Genomic DNA, 25,996 nt, shown 5'->3' on the forward strand with positions numbered 1-25,996 from the left:
AAACAGGCAGTTCTATTGTATAATGCAGTACAATGGCAAGATATCTTGGCACAGATGTACGTGATTTACAATCACTGAGAAAACGAGTGTAGCATTGTTCAACCTAACACGTTTTCTTGAAAGCAGCATTTGTATGTGATTTTCCTTGGTCTCTATCGGCTTGACTATTTACACTAAAACTCTTTAAAGGAGAGTTTGAAACACGACTGAGGCAATGAAATGCCAACCACTGAAACTGTTGTGTGGACCTTAAATATAAAACACAGTAATAGTTCTTAGAAAACTTTGTTGCATTTCACCCACTCTCATTAGAGTAATATAGACACACAAGGCTTTCTAGTCTGTTGCCCCAGAGCAGTGTAAGGTTGCTGGCAGACTATTCTGGGGAAACATCCAATTCTCCAGATCAAGGATTTTTTGAGTTAGCCCTTAACCCTCATGGACCGAGAACCTCATGGTTATGTCTGAATTACAGTTACAGATAAATATACTTAACATGAAAAAAATTTACAAATCCAATGAAAACAGAAGTCTACCGCCAGCATCATCTATGAAACACTCTTCTAATAGACAATTATTACAGTTTTCTTCATCTCCTCTTGATGGTTTAAAACTGAACAGTATGCACACAGAGAGTTCACAGAACCCTGCTCGGCCCACGGAGGGGAGCGGGGCGTGGGCAGGCTGGTGTTACACTCGCGTCAAGAATAATGACCGGCTTATGCACAGACTGCATGAAAATTACGCTCCACTTCAGAGCCCGTTTCAAACACTTTGAAAGAGTCTGTTGTTTTGTTGACTCCTCCTTCAATACCACTGCTCTCAAATATTTTAATGAGATTAGGATGTGACACAGAAATCTGGTGACATGTGGATAAGTAGTTATATCTATATTTAAAATGTATTAAATTTTTATTTGTTGTTTTAAAAGTGCTATTTATCTGTATATTGAGAGACAACACCCAATTTCACCATATGCTTCTGAAAAGTCATTTCAGGTTTTGGCACTAAATCACAATCTTAATTCCTCATAATAAATTAAAAAAAGATCTCATGGATTTACTTACTTACACAGAAGTATATCAATTATCTGAAGTCTTTTATATAAAACATGTGCATACACCACGTCAATTGCTTCTGCCCCAACACGCTTCCTCTCCAATGGCCCAGTCTTTAAGGTGCCAGAAACTTAGGATTTACCTTCATTCTACTACACACTAATCCTTTGAAAATACACCAGAGGTTAAAGAACCTCTCAGTTAAAATAATAAAATCACTGAGACTGTACCATACGCAAAAGATTTTGGGAGCAATAACAGCAACGTCCTTTGATTAGTTAGTGCTCAAAATCCAATGCTGACCACAAACTGATGAAAAACGCTGCTGACCTTAGAGGTGCTGAACCAGTCTTCCAATTCTTCTGAAACTGAGCCTGCTTGTACTGTGGCTTACATAGGGACCCCCTTCTTTTATTAGTTGTTTTCTGTCAGGACTGTGGAATGTATTTGTTTCGACTGAAATGTAATGTATTTTCTTTAATTACTGATAGTCTCATATGTTTACTCAGGGTAATTTTACAACTGAGAGATTGTTGTAAAGCCTGACAGTTTACACTGGAAAGATGGCTATTACTTTTGTTAATTTGTAGGAAAAACATTATCACTGAACTCAGAAGCACTGAAAGCTTACATAGAATTTCTTACTAGAGAGAAAACTTATGTGTTTGAATACACTGCAGAAATTTGCATTTGAGTTTGCTACAAGCGAAGTGCCTCAACTGAAACCCTCACTAACTATACTGATTCTTCAAGCATAGCCCAAAACTATGTGCTAAGGGTATCATCTCAATACCTAAAAGAGCTGTTGTGTCCACCTGTTTACTGAACAGTAAGAGAAAGAAATGCCAACAGTAGTTCTGGCTGCTTATGAGTGCCGATGATCAATGACAGATTCCATTACTAGCAGCAAAAACAAAAAACAAAGGAAGCTTCTGAGCTTCAGCAGCAGTGAATACTAAAAGAAACCAGAAGTTAAAAACAGAAGAGCTTTCTAGCAATTAGAAAAGGCAACAAAGTAATTTCTACAAGGGCCTACTGCAATACTACACAGATCTTACGTGCTTGCACCCAAGTTTATAACCACACTGAATCACAGCTCACGACCAGCCAGGACGCTCAGAACTCGGAGGAAATCATTCCACAGAACTCCACAGGCTATCACTCTATTCCTTTCTTTCATATTGAAGTCATGAAAATTTAAGAAAAAACACAAAGATGAGTAAAACCAGAATCACTGTGGCTATTATTGTCATGGAGAAACAAGCATGTGCTCATAGTCAATATAAAGCATGCCCCCAGCTTGGAAGAGGATACACTGTAGTACCAATCTATAAAAGCCAGCTTTATCAGACAGTCACGAAACAAGCAACTTCTTCCATATCCTGACATAGGTGTAGATAGCTAGTTTCTTCTAATCTTAACATCTCAAACTATAGTAACAGTTAAATACTTCACATATTCTAGTTACAGAAACCAGTAGTCCAAAATTCAATTTCATTATATATATATATAAAAGGTCAGACCCCCATTCTAGGCTTCCACCAGATGACACTGGCTTAGACTCCAAGTTAAAATTTCTCTTTTAGAAAAGCAGAAGGCTAATGCCCTGAACATGTCAAATTTACACAAGCAAGAAAGAACATGTTGAGAATATCACCTTAAGATTCTCTCTCAGCATTCCCTCACACCCTGTGTGGTACAAAACTACTAACATACTTATCTTCCATAGTTCTTATTTGATCCATCTCAAACAGTAAACTTTCCTACTTAAAAGACAGAAGTTGCCGGGCTATACAGAGGATTATGCTTTGAAGTGAAGCCTGCAGGTAGACCTGTAGGTTTCTAAAAGTCATGCTGCATAATTCACAGCATGAACTGCTGGGTAAATCGATAGCAAGAGCTACCACCACTAGGCTTACTCGTTTCCAAAACATCATCAATCCAGGCAAATAGAAGGTGCCACACGTATTAAAAAAAGGCTTTCTGAGGAATTTGTCATGTTATAAACAACTGCAGGTCCAGAATAATGAAATCATGCCTTCACAATAAAAATTCATTAAACAAGTCAGTTCTTCCTAAGAGAAAGTAAGTGTGCCAATTAAGCAAAAACCCTGTTACAGGGAAGAACTGCCAGCAGCACAAGTTATTTTAGCTGACATTACTTCAGAAAAAGCCCACCATTCACCATCTGTTCTGGCACAAATTTTGAATACTAAGAAAGTTTCCAACATCACTGATGAAAAGAAAGCAGTCAAGATGCAGAAGTTTTTGTTTTGCTGTTAAAAAGAACGAGCATCTAGTACAACTCACATTTCAGCAAGAACAAACACAAAACAAGTTTTGCACATTTCATAAAAATCATTACAGAGAATTACAATAAGGCAGAGTGCAAGTGGAAGACATGTAGGGAATATAACACAAAACAAATAAAAGCTTCTCACAAATTTTACATGAAGAGCCAGGTGGGCAACTCCAGACAGTGGTCACAGTTTACACTCCAGGTAATAAGCATACATCTACCAAGTTTTTTCCAATTGCTAACAACATCAAAACTTTTGGAAGCTAATGGCTCCATCAACCTTTTAAAAAGAAGACTAACCATCAAAACAAACTGTTTCGTTCAGACAAAAATAAAGGACAATGTGTGACAAGGAAGCCAAAGGAATCAATATAACACAGAGAGAACAAAAGTCACGGTAGATGGTATTACCAATAATGTTAAACACTCAAATGAACCACCACGCTAGGATAAACAATCTCTTCCAACATGCAACTCATAACCAAAGTGGAAACTAGAGCAAAAATAAGAAGATACAAAAAAGTGATAAAGAACGAAGATAAAGTAAAATAAATAATTCATCCATCTCAACGCAATATTTATAATTTCAGAAGCAGTAAGAATTTCTTAATGCCTTTCTACAAACCATTGGTAAGATCTCACTTAGAAGACTCTATGAAATTTTACCTCTTCGTGCTCAAAAAAAAAGATGAATTCTAACTGAAATAGCTAGAGAAAGAAAACTCACATGGGAACCAAAAGCTTATTTCACAGTAAGACTTGTTTAGTCAAGCAAAACAAGAAGTTTTAAGAGAGCATGACTGCTCTCTATAAATACATTAATGGAAACAAACACCATAGAAGAAACAGAGGAGCTACCTAAGTCAAGGAGAACAATGGCATAAAAATGAACCTTTCAAATTTCACCATTCACCTGGAAATCAGAGGTCTGAAGTTTGAAGACAGCCTCTAACACAGAGCTATCTAACACTTCAATTCCTTTGAAGTGTTTGATGAGTTCACAAAAGGGATTATACCAATACTATGAGGATAGCAGATGACATCATGTAGGTGGAATGCAATTCCAATGCTATCCTCCATATTCCTATGATTTAGCCAATGAGTATAATGTACTTTTTCCATTAAACCTCTAGGGGAAGAAATTACTTTCCCATTTCCTCCCTAGTTTTGTCTAGCATAAAAAACAAGAACAAACCACAAAAAACCTGAGTAAAAGCATAATATGCAATTTGCTAACTGGTAGGAGATTAAGTATTTTATACAAAACAACAGTCTGAAGATTATGGGTTAGAACTATGTGGTCCATCACTGTGACAAAGTTTAGACAAAAACAGATGAACATTTCTGCGCCACATAATTAACAGATTTATTTCTCATCTGAAACACAAAGTCAGTATTGCACTGCAATTTATGAATGAGCTAAACATTTAGGGCACCTTTTTAATAGTCTGGAAAATAAGGCTCCAAAAATCCCTTACAAGTTCTTTCTTAGAAAAACACTAAATGACAGATGGAGTTTTAATATTTCTCATGACACCAGATGATGCTTTATGTGCAGTCATGCAATACCTCTTAAATAGTTATTTAAAAGAATTCTAGTTTACGGTAAAAAAAGATTTACTAGTAATTTAATATCAGTTATATTTTCTTTATTAATGGAAGAAACCAGCAAGGACAGTTTAATAACTCTGCCTCAAAACTCTAGGTAGTATGCTGAATACGTGAGCTAGGATTCCTAGAATAAAAAACCTTAATTATTTTTAATGAACTTAAAAAAAACCTATCATTTTTAGAGTTACTGTGCATCCCTTCCAGTTTTTATACTGACAAGCTTAAAGCATTTCAACATTTCTGCTTTACTATAATCTTGCTTTTTTTTTTTTTCCTTCTTTCCTTCTTTTTACGCCCCACAGGACAATTTAAAAACAGAACCTATTTACTAAGACATTTACTAAGTCATTTCAAGTCATCACCACTTGAAACAGATATACCAAACCTAGGTTTCTATGGTATAGTGTAACAACACTGTTTGATCCCTCATAAAGCAGCCCTAAATTCGTGCAAGGTTCAAGAACAAATCTTTGGACATAATGGGTTATTTTCTTCCTTCACCCAATCAATTTCTGAATTAATCTAGAAACAACACTGTATAGAACTAAGTAGATTCCTTCCTTAAAATACTCCCTTCCATTTATTTTATTATTTTTTTTTTTAAGTATTTTAAGTCCAGAGGAGGTTGAGAATGAAAGACTTGGGCAAGAACTTTTATCAAACAAGAAAAAACTCTAAATGTTTTTAAGAAATTTACATTCAAGATACTATTTTATGTTCAAATTAGGAGTGCAAACTAGAAGTAGTGCATGGATTTAGGAGAGTGTTTAGTGCTGTCTATTCATCAGATTCATATAGGTATGCAGATGGCAAAAACCTTAATGAGGGCTCTACATTAGTTTTGTAGCATCTGTCCTGCTTACTAGCAGATCAAAACAGCATTTGTTTGAGAGCATTCAACCCACTTCCACAAAAGCAGACAAATATTGGCCAAAAAAAAAAGAAATCTGTCTGAGGGTGTCTCTTTCTCATCTGTGTATGTAGCAATTCCCACTGACAGCATGGTAAAGTCATACAAAAGAAGTCCATCTCACCAGGCTAGAAAGCTTCAACAGTAATGCAGAGGTCAACTTCTTCCACCACTAAACAAATTCATTATTAAACGCAGAGCAAGAAACAGAGCTATACTCCAAAACCTAGTTTTATTACTTCAGTTTTGTGAGTATAGTTTTATCACTTACAATTATGAAAGATGTGCTTCATAGACATACATAAGGCTAGCAAAAATCTGGGTATCTTAGTATAGTCGAACACAAAAAAGCTGCACCTCCACAAGAAGAACCTGCCAGCGAAGCCTTCCCAGCACACCTTTTTACTGCAGACAAATCCCTTCAGCAAAGATCTCTAAAATGTGCAGACCAAATCAAAACATGTTTTATCTTTTCACAGAGAAGAACTTTCATCAATTCTGCTAGTCAACCAAAGTGACCTTCCAGAGCCTAGGCCAGGCTGACAAGATAGATAGATATATGAGTACACTATCACTTCTATAAAACATACTTAAGAAAAGACTTTTAGCTTACCGTTACAGACTTCAGAGTCATTCCATGATAGGTGCCCATGGTATCAATTTTAAAGCCTTCCGTTTCTGCAAAGGAAAAAAGTGTCTTGTAAATCATTATGAACATAGGGACGTCATGTCTAAATGGACAACACTGGAAATACCTTTGGAATTATTTTTGCAAAGAACGCATCTTGCTGTTGGTAGTGGTTTAGGTTCTGTTCACAATACAAAACCTGGTTAGCAATTAGGAAATCTGTGTTTTCTTTAGACAGAGGTCCATTTGGTATTTCTGCTTTCTGTAACCAGAGTAAGCTTTTCCTGCTGCACAGAATCATTCAAACCACTCCAGAGAAAGAATATAAATTTAAATCTTTGTGAGAATGTTACAACATGCATGCAGTCTCAGAAATTCTCTTCACTACAAAATGGAGAAGTACCTCATATTCCCAGAATGCATTATAATGCAACATATTCAACTTGTAGCTGTATTAATGGAAAAACATACATAATAAGAAACCGGTTTATATGCTGACTATAAAACCGTGGCCACTTAACATGATAAATTCACTTCTGGAGTGCAGAAGAGCAACAATGTCATTCTCATATGATGCAGAGGATAGAATCTGCATAAATTCACACTACCAGACTAAAGGTGATAAAAGGGTTGTTTTGGGGTTTTTAAGTAGTTTTAATCAGACTGAATTTATGCTGAGTAAGTGCCAGAAGCCTGCAAGTGCTCAGTGACTAAACCTGCTGCCACAAGCCTGTTTGCTTTTGAATACTCCTTCTCTGTCCTCCTATTTTCAGCGCTCTAAGATCAAAGTCAGATCCTGAATATTGCCACCAGCACTTGCAAGAAAACCTTCTTCCTTTTGTAAATTCCCTAGCCTCATGCATCTACTGTCAACTGCCACTATCAACCAACCACCCAATTAATTCATATTTTAAAATGGCATGATAACCTCCAATCAAACCATGATAAGCAAGCGTTTGTCTACACCTAAGCAACTTTTCGGCTATTTCAACTAGACTTGGGTAAAGGTAACTGATACTGTGCAGAAACAGCTGTTGGGAATTGGAAGTTTATTGCCATTTATTACATCACCTTCACACAATGCATCAGCACAAAAACATAACAGACCAAAAATAATGCAGAATCAAAGTAATGTTCATACCTGAATCTGCAAAAAGTCCCAGAAAAACATTAGACTTTCAAGACTGTTAGAGATTCTTGCTCTTATCATGAGCAAATTAACTTAAATTGAAACCCAGACAACCTTGAAAACAATGCAGATGCTATGGGAAGCATCTATGGTTGCTCATTCTTTCTTCCTTAGATGAGAAAGATTATCAGCCACTTGTAGGAAATGAGGCAGAAAAGTTTCCCAGATTTAATAACTCTCCAGTGCCTAGAAAAAGATACCCAAGAGTTGAAAACTGATCATAGTCTTCTCACCACAGAGATAGGTATCTACTTTCTGAACACTGTTTTTGGTTTTACCTTCCCCCGCTCGATTATGCTACAAGACCTACCACCAACTACCAAGTGGAGAGGCCTGGTGTTACCGACCATGTTTTGTTATATACAAAGTCACCTCAGCTCCAGCTCTTCTTCATCTTGGCTTCGCAAGCCCACCCCTCCCCTTCTGCTGGATTTAAGACTTCTGAACTACACAGAGTTGATTCTGAGAAAGCAAAATGCAGGTACAGACAGACATGAATGCAGTCTTCTCTACGAAAAAAAAAAAAGAAGCCTAGCTTCCCTTTATAAATTGATATTGCCCTACCACCTTTCACCCCAACCCCAAGATGTAATTATGTATTGAGTCTTAGCTCAGGGCTCATACAGCTGAACTTGAGCTAAAGACAGTGAAGCTGCATCCGATCAACACTTCCATGGAAAGCAGTTTTCTCTTTGACTATATAGGTCACTGTTTCTGGGCAAGGAGCATATTAATATTTCAGGTGGTGCCTGGAGCCTTGCAGAATACTTGGTAGAGCTCCCCTAAGTTAAAGAGATGCTTTTGCTGACCTGGCGTGACATAAATCAGAGGTGTATAATCTAGGTTGACAGTTGTTTGTGAATTTCAGAAGGTTACCAACAGAGGAACCTTTCCAGACTGACCTATTATGGGTCCCTCTCACCTGTGATATGGAGAATTTCCAACTATTTTGACCAGATGTTCTTCCCAAACTCCAAAAAATACAGACACCCCTTAACAAGACCAGCAAAGCAGCATCCCTTGTTGTGCCTGGCCTGCCATGGGTCCTTTCCTCTCAGCACAAATCCTGGTTCTATAATTAGTTCTACACGTTTGTTCCCTGTTTCAGTTATTTCTTTCCACTGGACTCTTTCTACTTTGTCCCTAATAAATCTTTGCATTCCTTCTTAATGAATTAAAAAACCCTAACCCAAGTCTCCATCAGCATTGCAAAGGGAATAAGGGCCCACAGAGCCAGCAGCACAGTTCAAAAGTAAATCAAAGGGGAGAGGGGCATCTGGCAGGGAACAATCCTCTGCTCAGCCGCCACTGGTTTCACCTTTTGCAAAAATCTCCCCATGTCCCTGATAAAATGTGTCCTGGTTCATTTAATGAGCCACAAGAGCCACTAAACAGCGGCTCTGGCTCTCACCAGCTTCCTGCGCCCAGCCTTGTGCTGACCTTTCCTCCTAGCAGGAGAAGCAAACAACTAGGACCCTAAAGAGCCACCTGTTGCCTCAAGCATTAGTGGGCACTCTTACCTGCGCAGCTACACAGGCCTTCCAATGCTATTTAACAGCTACTCAGGTAATAAATAAAACAGTTCTGATAATCTGTAAATAATGGCGTAGTACTTTTCCTTATTAATGTAAATCTAAGAGATGCTAAATGGTCAAAGTAGAATGTAGGTACCCACTTACATTCTTGCAAACAGTTACTGCAGCCCCTATGAGGTCTACTGCTGACCCCAGGGTCTGCTACCTGCAGGTAGGGTGGGATGAGTAGAAGCAGCCACCTGCCAAACTGCCCACCAGCTCTCAAATTTCCTACCTCAAACTCCCAAACAACTGGTGAATGAGAATTAAGCATTGCCAGCTTCCAGATAACCACAGCAGCCCTCCTTTAACTGGTAACAGCACAGACGCTCTTTTCTCATAATATACCTTTTTTGACCTGATCCTCTCACATTCACCATGTGATATTCTACCAGTCAGCGACTCACTTTTCTTACAGAAATAAACACTGCTACAAGCGAGAGCCCTGCCACTTGCACTTTTGTGCCTTTTTATAAGGTCTCAACAATTTGTACGCTTGGCCACATACAGTAGTACCTTCAGCTCCACTCACTGTATACAGCCTATGCAAAGCAGAAAACAAATGCTTCTGAGTCAGGGACTCCACAGTTCCAGCTGCATTCCCACTTCAAAAATTGCTGAGGCTGTTAGCCAGGTTAATACAGGTGGGTGTAAAAGACAATCAAGGACCAGGCTAGAAAGCAGAGGCCCTTCTTCCAGAGCATTCTCCAAGAGCAGTGGCCGACCCTGATGCAGCTGCTCAAAAGCAGACCTGGGATACAAGAGGAGCCACAGTAATGAGCAGCAGAACACAGAGCAACCTGGAGCACCAGGGTACATGCCCCCAGCATACATCAGCATATATGCTGTACCATATCCTCTGACTAAGAACACAAAAGCAGCATGTTTCTCCCCTCCCTTCCAAACCAGCTCGAACCTGTGCTGCTGAGTCACGCACCAGCACAGAGATGGAATATTAATGCCTGGCCAAGAATTAGTTTGCAACTCCAGTTTCAAAATCACAGCTTCACTGATGGTAAAAATAGAGAAAGCAGATAAAATTATAAGCTAACTACTAAGAAAAAGGTATTTAAGAAGAAAAGAGCCCTTTAAATAAAAGTATCACGATGGCAAGACTTTGAAACCTTTTTTAAACTTGGAATTAGATGCAGAACAACTGCTAAAAAAACCCTACTTGAGAATCTTCAATACATTGGGATTTTTCAATAAAATTACAACAAAGTTATCATACACATTTCCTTTAGGCAAAAAGCAATCCATATTAAATACTTTAAACACAGGTCTAACACTAAGGAGTAAAGAATGCAAACAAAGCCCAACATTAATGTATTGTGACAAACTGTATTGCAATTTTTTCCTGTTTGCCAAATACAACCACTTTTATAAACATATAAGCCTTGTTAAAAACACTGACATCAACAAATGCCTTAAAAACTACATCTTTAGAGACTAAACACAATAACTAGTACTGAATAATCAATACTAACGCTTCGAAAAGATAAACTATCATCAGTTAACATTAAGACTATCTTTTCTCCTCCAGCCATTGCATGTATTATGATTACAATTTCACAGTTCAATGACCTAAAGACTGCCAAAAGAATCATACACTTTTCCAGTGTGGTTCATCACCCATTAGCTTTCTAGCATCACTGTGCATCAACCTGAGTACCTCCTCTCATTTAAAAGAATTAGACCTGGAAATGAAAATATGCACACTAATGCATCAGCTTATTGGACTGATTATAGTCTACATCACCATTTGGGCGTACGTACCATTTCGTTGCATACAAGTATTAATGCTCAAAGTGCCTTCCATTTGCTTAAAGCCCACTGCTCTACCTCAATCTAGGCCACTCTGCATTTTGATTCTGCACCTGCTGCAGCTCTAGCCATCCAATCCAGGTGCAAACTTGAGCACTGATTCATTACCAAAAAGAATAGCAGCTTTAAAAAGACTCAAATTAACCTGAATTTCTGGAAGGAAGTCTAGGCAAACAGAAACAGAACAAAGGAGCATTTCTCTGAAATACTGAAGAACTCAGGTTAAAGACTGTTTGAATCGTGGATGAATAAGATTGAATAACCACTTCTTTTTTCAGCTGTATGCTCTTCAAACCCCAGATAGCAACAGCTCTGCAGACTGCCTGGAAATGATTCACTACCCCACTTCACACCCATGGTAATTAAATCACTGACACCAAATTTCGTTCTACATAAGAGTTTAGTGAACACTCCTTTTCAGTACTATACCCTAACAAGTAAAAGTTAAAAGTTTCACACCTAAATTTCCAAGCTACACTAATTAGTTTACAAAATTCTCTGCACAGTTCATCTATAACAGTTCAGTAATAATGTTACAAGCAATTAACACCAAGTTCTTAAAAGTTTCTCACAGTACTAATAAAAAAAAAAAATCACCATATGAATCCATGTGTGTTTTCCAGCACTGAAGTGAAGGTACAGTACTGAAAGTTATCCATCTACTTGGTCACGCCAAGCCAGAAAATAGAGACAGACCGCAGCCTTTTTCCAAATGTGAGTCTCTTGCACATATTCTCTGCTAGAAAAAAAGCAGAAACCTATAACCTTAAAAATGAATGCAATAAATAAAAGTCTAACAAGAGTCAAGTTTCAGAACTCTGGATCTCCTGCTACCAGTTCTCCTATTCTCCTTGTGTAAACAGAAATCACACAATTTAAAAGAAAATACTTATAATGAGAAATACTTTATAAAGAAACTTTCTTAACAATGTATAGGAGAGAGGAAAAAAAAAAAAATTATTGTCCAGAGTCACATCAAGTTTAAAAACTTCATAGTCCTCTGTTGCCTAGGCTTAACACGACTGATTGAAAGCCAGGCATACTTCTGAAAAACTGCAGCTATATTTGAAAATCCAACACAATTACAAGAATAATTCAAACACAAAATGACAGTAACAGGAAGTCAACAGTAAGCTTTTCTGAAGGAAACACTTGTATGTGGCAAACAATATTCTTTTCACCATTACGGACTGAAATCGCTTGGCTGTACAGCAAGACCCTCTCCAATTTATACCAAATAGGACTAAAAGTTGTTGGTTTTGTTTTGTTTTTAAATAACAATTGGCTTCTGCTGTGTTGAAACCTTGACAACAACAGCAGCAGGCAAACAAGAACACCACTCCTGGAACACACCTTAAAGACCTAACACTCAGAGCAGCACAGAGAAACTTTACTTTGCCATCTATACTGAGAGATGCACTCAATGGGTCAAGAAAACATTAAATCTTCAAGATTATCATCCCAGCACTACTTCACACTCTGAAATTACCAAAGAAACAAGCATGTGAAAAGGAGGATCTCAGGTAAAGCCACCCAAAAAACTGGGGTAAAAAACCAAGGTATAGCGTCCAAAACAGTTTAATACCTAGAATGTCCTACAGAACAACCACATCAGCTCAAAGTTTCAGTATACCACTAGCTGAGCTGCAAACCATATACGTTAGTAAGTACGTATTTAAATATCAAACATTGAGGCACACAGGAGAGGACATGAAGATACCTTCCTAAGCATCAAATGACATTTAGGCACAGGATTTTTTAAATACTGAAAAGGATTTAAAAATTATGTTGCTCAAGAAGATATGGCAGACTGTAGTTTGAATGAGATGGTCTGTGGCATGAATAAAATACCACTAGGAAAGATGCATATTAATAAATGACATTAATAAAGCATAAAAATAAGCTAAAGGGAGTAATATGAAAGAATAAAACTACAAAGGGAAAAGTAGAGAAAGTTTAGCACAGAATGGAGCTCTATGTTGTTGAAGAGAGGATACCATCACTGACTGCGAGAATGAAAGAAACAAAACCAACAGGAAGGGAAGAGTAGACAAGAAAAGTAATTGCAGGGCATTCACACCTCCTCACCTCAAAACCATTTGAACAGTTCAGCATCATGGGTGCACTCCAAACATGTTCTTCCACTGTGGAAATATCTAGGACGTATGAGTCCTACCACAAGAGACATTCTAATACATTTCCTATGGCATGTATCACAGAATTTTAAGGATGTCCAAGGAAAGATTTCTCTCTCCTGCCTAACCAAAGCTGCAATGACAAGACACCCATTTGAGAGAAAGCTACCAACTACTGACTCAGGGCTGCGTAAGCAGTTCCATTGACTGCAGGTGTAACTGATTATTTGCTCTTCAAGAATAGTACCTTAGAATTACCACACACACCCCTCACATTTACTATTAAAGCAATCTAAACCATTCTAGCAGCAAAGCCTGTCCCATCTGGCATGAAGGTTTTAAGTAAGCCAACCAGAGAGGCATCCCGATACACCACATCAGAAATAATGATCCGTCACAAGAAGCAGAGAAATTTGGCTGCAACTCAGCAGTTTACTTAATGCATCTTGTGTTAGAATTCCTAAATTTACTATCTTAGCTCTATGAGCTTTGAATTGTTTATGCTAAGAACAAGACTGTTAATGGAAAAATTCTGTATTAAGCCACACAAATATTCAAAGAAAAAACAGTTCACCTCTTTGCCTAAACTTTAAACTTCATGAATTACCATAGTATTGTATGAAACTGCAGATAGACAATAAGCCGCAATCATGATGCAACTAGGAGAAGAGTACTGTGAATCCTTCCTACAGTTTCAATACCTCTGAGGAAAGAGCAAATAGGTGAGACACAAAGACAAAAGCTTAGAGACGTTGCCTCTCTTGGCTTTGTTTCAATCTTTAGCCAAAATCACTACTACGCACATCGTTAAACGCATCATACAATTCTCCCTTCCACAATCTCTAGCCAACGACTTGCACAGTCATATAGGGTAAGACGTGGAAACCCTTCACTTATACAAATCTATAGGGTTCAACTTTATCTCAGGTGTTATCTATCATTACTAATAAACGTGCATACAATGATATAAAGAATGCAAGTTATTCTACCTAGAACTTAAATCCTTCTTTTCCTTCAGACTTCTTTCCCAAAATCCCCAATACTTCAAGCTTTCCGTAAACACATGTAAAAGAGTCCACAATGAATCATATGCATTGGTACATTTGAACTGTTACACTTGTCCATTAATTTCTTTCTCAACTTTTTATTTCATACTGCCCAGTATAGATATTTACTGTTTTTAACTCTCAATAGGAAATGGTAGTAAAGGAAAACTACTTGGCAAATACGCGAGTCTTGAAGATTTAAAACATTATCAGAAGCAAACTGAAGAAGTACTAGTAAAAATATTCATGGAAGGGTTGGTTTGGTTTTTTTGTTCCTTTCTTTCCCAAATTCCCTTGGCTCTTATTATAACAGTGAATTCTTCATGGATGCTATTTGTAGATTATTTTTCAATGCTGAAAAAGCTAGCAAATATCCTGCTTCAGCTTTTTTCTCCTACCCCGCCATGCAATTGTCAATGAGTAGTAGTAAATAAAAAACACTGCACTGAAATAAAAGTATATTGAGGCCAACAGGGAATAGACTTCAAGAGGATATAATAGAATATCTAACTAAATTTCCTACAGAAAGTTTCACACACACACAAAAAGCCCCATAAACCTAAAGATGTATTCACATGTAAGTGCATATTTACAAAACTTTTTTTTTTTAATATAACTTCAGAGATGGCTACAGTCAGATTGTGAAATTCTTGTACATTATCCACGATGAGGTGCATGGAAAACATAACTTTCACAAGTTTCTTATGGCATGAAATTCTCCTTGGTGTTATATTTTATGCTTTTCTTTCTCCAGTTACAATTAAAACTGAATATCCAAGTAGTACTGTAATATACGCTTGCTTTTTATTTATATAGCAAAACAATCATGTCATTTCAATATAAAATTGAACACAATCAGCTACAGTACAGCACTTCCAAAATCTGAGAATTCACATACACAGCATACAAATGTTATTCAGTTCCCTGAACAAAAAATGGTGCTAACTTGGACAAAGCCAAATAATCTAAAAGATGCAAGCTGAATTGCTCATCTACAGTTTAAAAAGGCATTTAGCAGCATGTAAGTTCTTGTAGCCAGAAAAGAAAGCCCTTAGAAGCATGCATAGGAAGTTTCATTAAAGAAGAGAATGATTTTGTTTGAGAGCTAGAAGAGGCAACTCAGAAGCGTAACAAAATTTGCCTTGCCCTCTGCAAGAAACACAAAAACATCCAACCACAACACACACAAGATTTGCAAAATAAAAATACAGCAAGACACGAACATAAAATAACTAGAACTGGTACTAAAACAGAAGATTAAAAAAAGCAAGGGGGACAGAAGAAAAATTTTGAGTTAGACAAACCATCACTCAAGTTCAACCTTCCACCCTGTTTTAAAATAAGTGAGAATTCTTAAGTATTGTAGATTATTTCCATCTCTTCAGAGGGGAGCTAATATTTTACACTACTGTTACCAGTGTGTTTCGTAATTTAAAGAGACATAACAAGCTAATAATATTTACTTGTAATTGCTGGAAGCAACTTGTAAAGTAATTGTAACTGAGGACAGGCCATCTATTTCATTTTATGCCCCTGACAGTCATATTTGCAGTTCTGCTTTTTTATTAATTGTATATGACCTTCCCCAAACAAATAATTAATTTTTTTCCCCAAGAAGTTCTGGTTTTAAGCTTTCAGTTTGCTTCCTAAGAGGTAGAAATAATTTCTAATAAGTAACATTTTTAGACTTTATTACTTGGAAAAGCCATCTTTAGGCATAGTTACAGCTCTTTTTTTGGTCTTTCTTAGGTTTGAAAAGTAATGGCACAGCAAGTCCTCTAACCCAAGCTTTATAACTCGTCTGTTTCATTTCCCAATTTTTTTTTCTTTTAAAAGAAGCATTACAATCAACTTACCCTCTTTGCCTTTGAATCTTTCCTGATCGTATCTGTTGTAGGCAGCTGGAATAGGTTGCTTATTTCGTAAAGTGGGATCCTAAAACAGGTTAAATAAGATTTGTAAAACATACTACAAGATATTTGATGGTTTTTGAACTTCATAAACTATTACATGGAACTGCTCAAGAGTATAAAATTAGTTCACTTTTGTAGGAGTTTCAATGCATTTGAAAATTTCTGATATGTTTCCCTTCAACATCCACTTACAATCTTACAGAAAGTGAGTTTAGAAGTATATACTGAAAGCAATGACAACAACCTGAGGCAAAACTAAAGTAGCAGTAACAAACTACATTAGCTAAAATCTCTAAGTTTTATGAAATCACTGAGTTTTTGTAATATCTCAAGAATTAGCGGGGGAAAAAAACCTGCCAACTGACAATTCATGATTAAGCCTTCAGCCACACACACAAAATGTTCCTTGCCAGCCTGATTAAGTTAAAATTCTGCTAAACTTACAGAACAAAAACAAATTTGGAGGAAAAAAAAGGCATTCTGGGAAAAAAGTTTTTAAAAAGCACCAATCTAGCGGTACACCACCAATTCAATCTTTTTTGTGGATGGCTTAGTTATGAATTCACAACTATTCTGAATGGGACATTTGAATAGTCCCATGAACAATTCACAAAATTCAACACAAAGCAAATATTTCAATGTTGGAATTCATCTTGCTATTTAAATTTAGTTCTTTGTTAAATGCAGTAGCAGTAAAAACAAACCCAAGTACAATTAAATAGCTTTTATAGCAGACTGCCACTGAGTTCTAGAATATATTAGGTTTAATAGAACTCAATAGTAAACACCACAATACAAAACAAATCCTGTCCAATACCTAGATAGACTTAAGCAATAAAGCTCTTAGTCTGTCGTCCTGATTTATTACAGGCAAAAGAAAGCTGGTTCAAGCTGTTCCCACTCATGAGTCATGTTCCAGATTCTTAAACATTTGCTACCCTATCTGTCAGAAAAACAGCAAACCATTTTGTTTGAAATGGCAGTAGTCTCATCTAATACATTTTTTGCAAATAGATGCAGGATGTCGCTAGTGTTTGATAGATGCAGAAGCTGGCACTAGCAGTTTAATCTCCAAGTAACAAGAACATATTGAACAAATTAATATATTCAATTCTTTAAATACCGATAAATGTAGTTTAAGTCAAAGAATATCTGTGAAGCTATGCTTGAAACTTGTGCATTCATTGGAACTAAACTGAAACAAATTTCATATTTAATAATAAGGCACTCTACTCTCACTTTTGGTGTCACAGCCTTCATATTCATCCAAGTGCTGCTCTTACCGTTGGTGCAGTATTTGGTGCAGGTCTTTGCTCAGGTGCTCGACCTTCTTCTCTGGCTTTTACTGATTGAAGAATCGCAAAAATATTCTTGGCAAAGTTCTGAAAAACATATCAGATATCTGTGAACCTTGCTGACTATCTGCATTTCACGTAATAACGACAGAGGTAGAAGACACCATTTGGTGAAATTGCGCTTCACAGAAAAACAAAACCAGTGCACCAATTTTTTAAATAAATGTTTTCTGATTATTTTTCTATGACAGGACCCAAACATAAACAGAGTTCTAAGGCATCATTGCTACCCCGTATTCTTTAAGGCCCAAACTTGCTAAATCTAACTGGCTTCATTACACCACAATGTAAATGCAACTCTTCACAAAGCACTTGTATTCTCTTTATCCCCTCTTGCCTACCATGCCCTTATAGTCCCTTTGGAACTCTTCGTGCTGTAGCAAGAAGGAAAAACTTTTACTCAAGATTTCCAGGACAAGTCTCATCTCTGAGGCCCAGGTATGTATCAGCTAATGAGAGCCTGTCTGCTCGCTTTTGGCCTCCTGACAGGATCTCTCGGGCACAGACCCTCTGTCTGCCTCACCCTGTGATACAAGAAGCTTTCCTCCATCCAAGCATGCTCAGCTGCTCTTAGGGAAGAGTCCTTATGAACCCTCAGGAGGCTTTCCCTGATCCTGCATGGAGCAGCTAAGGCGAGGCAGACAGGCAGACACCTCCTGCACTTTCCAGTGAGGCTCTTGAGCAGAACAGAACATGCTTCAAATGCTTGTTAATGGTTCACAGGCACAACTCTGTCACTTTGTGGTGCAGTTCCTTTAATATTTATCTTGAATTATGACTTCACTCCATTTGGATCCAAGTAATTTAAGCAGTAGAGCCTTTCATTTTAAACTGGAGGAAGCAAGTACAGAAATCACATTCACAAATCCTTGATTGAAGAGTGATCCAGAATAATTCTAATAACTTCATGCAGTGTTCTGTCAGATAACCAAGTCATTGAGGCACAACTGAACAAATTATATCGATCAAAGTTTTTAAAACACATTCAGTATATTAGTAGGACTGCTTTATTCTAAACAAAAATATAAACACTAATTAAACTTTTGAAAGGCATATGCTTATTACATTACCACTCAATAGGCATTTTAAGCTATAGAGATATGTGAACACAACGTCTGTCATCACTGACAATTTTCAGTAATGGTTCATCAGTAAAAGAAACCTTTTATCAATTAAGGAAAATGGCTTTTTTACTGGTTCAGAATAATATAAAGGATTCACAGAATGCTTAGATTGTTCCAGAGTATTGTACACTAACACTGAAGTGGTGTTAATTAACACCACTGGCAGTACAAAACAAATGCATGAATTGCAAAACAAAGATTTCTGGGGCGAATTTTGTAGAAATCACTTAGAGAGAGCTGTAATGCAAAGCTTCTCTAAGCTTGTTCACTTGACCTCAGTCAGCATGTTGTCAACCTGCTCCAAGCCAGAGGGGCAGGAACTGGAAGACCACCAGAAACCGCTTATAAAGGCAAAGCCATTCCTTGAACAAACCCAGTTCTTTTCACAAAGACTGAAAGAACTCACACTAAACTGTATTTGACGTTCTTTTCAGTCAGAAAAATCCTGGGAAAAAAAAACAACTTTAAGGAGCTGTGAGCCGTGCACGTATCAATTATATGAGGATACTCAAAATCAGCTCTGTTCTTCAGAAAATAAGTCTAAATCTCACACTTTTACTGGAAATTCAGAGATTTCTCCCAAACTGTGGACTGGGCAGCACATCAATCACAATTCTTGTCATTGCTGTGCTTTATCACATACTGTCTGTTGGAAACGACAAGAGACAATTTCAGTCTTCTGAAATTCAGGAGGAGGAACTAATTAAGTAACAAGAGGAGGAATTTTGTAAGAGTGATTGTCCATGTAGAAGCCAAATCTTCCTTCAGTCACAAGGAAGCTACGACCAGCTTTCACATCCGTATTTCGTTCATAAAATCTACAGTTAACATACTCTTAAAGTGAGCTTAAATTTCAAATTACGAATTTTTCAAAGGCATTTTAGCATCTCAGGTTCTAATAGCCTAAATTGCACGTCCTGGACCAAATTTTAAATTCTTTCGGGTAAAAAAAAAAAAAAACACCACAGGATTTTCTCCTGTCTGCTGAAAAGAAGTCACTAATAAGCACAGAATTACAAAGTGTTCTTGCTGATTTCTTTTTTCCACAGCATGAAAATGCAGGTCCTCCAAGGCCACAACTAATATGTGTTTGGAAGGGGAAAACACAGCAGTGTTTTAACAAGCACTCAAACTAATATCATCATCTTGTTGTTCATTGGCTTGGTCGGGGATGTGGGATTACATTACTGTGACAGAAAAATGATCGAGCAGGCAGTCCGCTGCAGGTACCAACTGATTTGCAAAGCCCTTAGGAGTTGCAAGTCCACTAAGTTTTCATTGTTGATCCTTTCAGAGACCAGAATATGAAACTCCCCTAGCTTCTGCCCTAGATTTAGTTAAACTTAATACTAAATGCAACATTTTTATTACCAAAAACTTCTGATCCGGGGGACAGAGCAGAAAAAAAGAAAAAAAAAAAAAAAGAGAAAATATGTTTCTCTGTACTGTCTTAAAAAAAATCTGAACATGCTTTAAAAACGATGCTGAAGAAAATCCTCAGTGTGTAAAAGGACAATTCCATCGATTCTTGTTGTTAGCTGCCTAGAGCGCTGCTACTCCCATGAAAGCTCTCGTTGTTGATTTCAACCATGAAAGCTCTCGTTGTTGATTTCAACCATGTCTACACCTAGTAATAATTCATCACATTGGGGGGGGGGGGGGGGGGGGGAGGGGGAAAAAGTTTCTGCCTGGGGTAAAAAAACATGTCTCTAAAAAGAAGAGTCATGCACTAGATGTAAATCGAAAGAGAAAAAAAATGGTAGCCAACAGATGCTCTACCCCTTGCCAACACAGTGACTAACATACACCAAGTCAAGTTACTAACACTGGTGTTAATTTAACACCAGGCTGTTTGAGGAGAAATACTGGAGCAAGTAAGATCAGCCTGCTCTGCTGGGGAAGACTTAATGAAGTTACATCACTAACAAAAATCCTTTTGTAATAAAAATACTTCCATTTAAATATATCACAATTTATTCTGAAAAATTGCAATCTTCATTCTGCAACCTATATTTAATTTCTGTAACTAGCCATAACCCCAACACTCATTAACAAAGACTTCTAGTCACAATAGCAGCTTTATGAGGCTAGCAAAAAAAAAAAAAAAAAAAAATCTTTTTTCTAATAATTATCATCAAGGAGAAATACTGATTTCAAGTTCATAGAAAACAATTCTTGAAGCAAAAAAATTACAGAAAATATACTTCACCTCAATAATCTGAACAAAAATAAAAGATTAACATATAAAACTAGAAGCTTATACACTGTTACACAGCACGGATGGCTTATAAGGCTTCAAAACTTTCCTATAGCTGAGTTGTAACCAATGTTTAATCAGATTTTACATTCTGGTATTTCACTGCAGAGAGAGAAGAGCCTAAGAACAACCCTCTAAACTCAGATAAACTCTTATTTGAGCTGACAATAAGGATTTCTTGTTGGATGTGCATCCCAGGATGATCAACAGCTGCACAATGCTATAAACATTAGCGGCTGAGGGAGCTGGGGTTGTTTAGCCTGGAGAAAAGGAGGCTGAGGGGAGGCCTCATCGCTCTCTACAACTACGGTCTCTTCCAACCTTAATGATTCTATGATTCTATAAACATTGTCCAAACTTATAGTAGGGCTGGAGAAAGAAGAATCAAGCCCCTACCACACTTCTTCACACGTTTGCTTGATATGCTTAGACATACTGCTAAAGTCCTTTGCAGCCACTGACAGACTGAAAGGCATGATGCAGTACCAGAATACAATATTCCTATCACACATTTTCAGCAATTCCTATATAGTGCATGACATGAAATATGTAAATGGTATTCAGGTGGTCTCGCAAAAGTACAACAGATTAAAAACCTGTTCATATGGAACATGAACTGATGAACTGTATATTTAAAAGAAAATATTTTGCACATTTAAATTTAAAGCACATATTTAATTCTGGAGTCCTTCATTTAAGGCATCACTCTTCTATGCCTAAGAATCTGTATCTTCAACTCATAAAATGCTCACCAACATTGAAGCTGATCTTCTCTCCTCCTTGCTCTTCTAATTTAAAGATAGTCCTAAAGCACTGCATTTCATATTGTGTGCTAGGTTGCCCTCAGAATCAAAGGTTGGACATATGCAAGATTGATATTCAGGGACAGTTGTGAGCAACTGCAAGCATGCAAATACATTGGTAGAACGGCTATGTGAACTATTGGTATTTTCTGCACTGTGCTTATTCAGACCATAAAAATTTCCATCATTTCTGACCCAGTATCTTTCCTCTCCTTACATTAAGAACGTTTCAGATAAAGGCCACAACTAGAAACATGACCTTGAATTACATAGTTGTGATGAAGTAAATCCTGCTTTCTGAATTACATACACATGCACCTCTCCCATTTTCCTTATTTGCTTTCATTTGAATAACACATGAAATGCACAAGACACTCAACTGCACTGACAGGCATGTTTGCAGAGCTCACGGTACCTCTCAAACTATTCTCCCTACACTTTTGACCTGTACATAACCATTCTACAGTAAGTCATACAACAGTATAAGTGATACAAAAAGCATACTACCACACAGACAATTTTAAAAAGAACCGCCTAAACAAATAGGTCATCTTAGTTGTGCTTTCAGGACAATAGTAGTTTAAGAAATTCACAATAAAGTACTGTAATTTATATAGCTAACCAACTGAAGCAGAGTTCATGACTTAATTTTTTTAAGCTGTCAGATTAGGGAACCTACAAAAAACGATTAATAAAACTGAACTTGTTAATAACTGCTGGGGAAAAAAATAAAACTCAGACATTCCCTATCACAAAAAGTTACTCTGGGAATCAAATAATGTTTCTTTATGTTCCAGTCAAAAAGTTCATTTCAGTATTACTATAGTCTACAGCACTGGATTGAAAACATAGCTATTAGCCCTCTATATTTGTGGACTATGTTTTCTGATACTGGGTCAGTAGAAAGTTCCACTCCTCACTTGTTCTGTATTATCTTCACTAAATTTTTATAGCAAGAGTATTATATGAAAGACAACTGAAACATTTAATTTGAAAGAGCACAAAGGCTAATCCAGAAGTATGAAAGAGCAGCAACACTATAATATCCTGAAGATACAGCACAGCATAAAACCTGCTCAAAAATCCCCCTCATACATAATCCAAGTTTATTTCTCCTATGAATGCAGCATATGGAAATATGTTTTGTTTTTGGGTTTTTTTTTTTTAATAGTTATAGTAGTGGTGCATAAGAATGGTGAAGTTACTTTAGGGCTGACCTAAATTTTCTCTCAGGAAACATAACACTTTATTCTACAGATTTTTCTGACAACTTCGAGGTTCCTATTTACAAAACAAGATTCATTATCGCTCACTATAAATACAATTTTTATAATCTGGCCCATCTTTCCTTTAAGTGCTGTATTCAAAATGTCTGCACTAGTGCCTAGCAGCAATGTAATGGTCTTCCCAGTTTTACTAAGTAAGCTAATTTAGGATAAAGTGGAGTTTGGGAACTTAAGCTATACCATCCCATTACACTTGTGCACAGCCATTCTAAAACCATACGCTTGTTCCATTTGAAAGCACTAATGAGGATACTAGTTGCTATTAACCTGGCACACCTTTGCCTTTTCAATTTTGCTATTAAATTCACCACTATTGTGAATTTCAGGAACACAGAACAACTCTGCCATCTAGAGTCCATACATAAAGTTGCTTTTACAATCAAATCATTTCTTTTAAAATATCTACAATTTTACTCTCAGACCTTTTAGCTGTCAAAAGTGATTAAAATACTATATTAGTCTTGCTATAAAATTATTTTCATTTAAATATTTTCCAGTTACAAGATCATATAAAAGAGTTTACTGAAATTGTGATTAGAACTGTAGTATTAAACCCCTCACAGGTGACTTCACAAGTAAGAATGCTCAAAAGGTATCAGAACAAAAATATGAGAACTGAAAGTAAGTGCAAAAGCGATTTCTCACAGCATTTACTTCAAATATATTAGTTACTACTAAAAGGATCAACCCTATGAATAAAAGATTAATTTAAAAGATAAAGTATGCAAAGTGGTAATATTTTCCAGGTGATAACACAAAACTAAAGATACTGACCACCATAAAGATGAGATTCATTTGGGGAAAATGAAAAGTCCTGTGATTTAATACTTACGTACAGGAATACAGAAAACCACAAAGGAATAACATTCTGAAATAGTTCAGAGCAAGATACTGTACTAGACAAATCTGCAATTTTGGGTTACATCCAAGGTAAATGCCACATACCCAGAAAGCGCTAATCCCTCTAGCTAGGTCAGCTATAAACTCCAATCGTCTTACTCAGTTCTGGACTTCTCATCACCATGCACACAAACATACCCAGAAACTGGGGGTGGGGAGGTGAGGAAATAAAATCAAGATTATGGAAATTAATACATACAACTCACAGTCATGCTCTGTAAAGTGAAGTTAGAGCTGAGTCCATTCCCTTCTGTATTAATGTGCTTTTTTATGGATACACAATACACTGGCCATCATCAACCTTTTTTCCAAAGAAAAGTATAGCTAGCTAGTACATTACAACAGGACTGCAATAACTAAAGATATCAAATCTGAAAAATTATGAAGGTTTAAAAAAAAAAAAAGTTGTTTATTTAAACAAATTGCTTGTAATACAAAGTAAGATTCCTGTGCTTTCAAAACAAAGCTTAAGAAAAATATGTGCTGGATAGCCTAGTCTAAGTCTTTCACATAAGAACAGAGAATATAAAAAATACCAGGATTAAAGGCAGAAAAAACATTTTATTTAATTCAGGATTACTTCCTACTTTATTAGAAAGGGAAGAGGACAATTTTTATATACAAAAAAGCCATAATTCAGAAGATTCTTTTAATTTTTTGGTAAATATTAAGCAGGGAAAAGATTAATTACCCAGATTATGAGAGAATCAAATTTGTCAGTCTGCAGAAGTGAAGCAACAGCAAGTAATAAAAGAGATCTTTGCTTCAACATTTTAACCTAGACCTAGCAAGTAATATGCACATAAAGCAACAATCTTATATTGACAAAAAGATAAAATGTCGTGATTCAAAGGTTACGAAACTAGAGGGACCGAGTTTCACACAACTCTGATCCCATACCAAGTTTTAACACTCTAAAAAGTTTTTCCGTTATTAACAGATACCTGCGTAAGGAGCCCATATCTGATCATTCTTTGAATTTATACACAGCTAATTCCATTAGAAGAATGTTTACCTCAAATTCAGATTTCTCATGTCCAACTTACATGGTTCTACTTCAGTGCTTTTCCCTGGAACGTATCCAGGCTCACAGTATTAAGACGCCGTACAGGTCACTCTACATTCCTAGTGCCTTGCAATGTCTTCAAAAGACTTACACAAGGCTCAAGGAAGACAGTAAAGAAGGGATTTACAGATTTGTTAAAAGAGGCCAAGAAATCCACAAAACCAGCAGCTGGACAAGTCCCATGCAGCTGCTGCACATGGATATATAAATATGTGTCTGTATATGGACTCACATACATGAAGCGTGTATAGCAATTGTTCCAGCTTCTTAGTCGAGGCGATTTAGAAAGGTTATGTGGTATAACCTTTAAACCTTCCCATATATTCGATAGGATGGATTATGTTATTTCTCCTGTATGTAGGGTTAGTGTTCACTCAAGAAAAGGTAATTCTAATATACTCACAACTGTAAGAAAATATGCCTGAAGAGTGCTACCCAAAATTTAAAGTTTTAAAAATAATCTCTAGCATATCCCTGCAAAGAAAAGGATGAAAGTTTTTTTTTAAAAAACATCAGAAATGCTCAGAGTTCACTATTCCTATAAGACTAGTGTTCTCACTGGTTCATTTCAAAAAGTTAGAAATTCACAAGGCATTCACTAGTGCATTTCCAAGATTCCAGTTTTAAGATTTCTCTACACACAAGTAGAGCATGTTCAACATGGCCCACCCAGTTACCGTGCTGCTTATCTAAGAAATATTTCTGAGCAATCTGGGAGATTTAAAAAAAAAAAAAAAATCAAATACATCAGAAGTCCCCGACAAAAATACGCCCTCCAAGTACACCTGTGAAAGCTGAAACTCCTGCTTAGGCTACTTCACTTTGTTCCTACAGGAAGAATTCAAGAGCCACGAACACATTTACAATAGAGATGGAATAAGGAAGTTTTTCCTTCAGAAAAGATTGCTGAAGCCTGCTACAAGAAATTATAAAAATCAAAGGATTATTCAGGAAGGAAAGATAGAGGAAGGATGTGAAAGGAAGGAATCAATTTCAGTTTAAACACAGTTTTTTCTAG

The 25,996-nt window shown here is 36.7% G+C and overlaps 1 protein-coding gene across 1 annotated transcript in view; it reads right to left on the reverse strand.

Moving 5' to 3' along the window:
* CDC73 (cell division cycle 73) overlaps positions 1-25,996 on the reverse strand; it is a 117,551-nt gene that overhangs the window by 67,636 nt on the left and 23,919 nt on the right. The window contains exons 10-12 of the mRNA XM_009320676.1: positions 17,471-17,569; positions 16,131-16,209; positions 6,492-6,556 (exon numbers count right to left, since the gene is read on the reverse strand). Of these exons, the coding sequence (XP_009318951.1) occupies positions 6,492-6,556; positions 16,131-16,209; positions 17,471-17,569 (243 nt within the window). The remainder of the gene's footprint in view (positions 1-6,491; positions 6,557-16,130; positions 16,210-17,470; positions 17,570-25,996) is intronic.

Source organism: Pygoscelis adeliae, unplaced genomic scaffold, assembly GCF_000699105.1.
Source record: "Pygoscelis adeliae isolate BGI_AS28 unplaced genomic scaffold, ASM69910v1 Scaffold402, whole genome shotgun sequence".
Classification (NCBI taxonomy): domain Eukaryota; kingdom Metazoa; phylum Chordata; class Aves; order Sphenisciformes; family Spheniscidae; genus Pygoscelis; species Pygoscelis adeliae.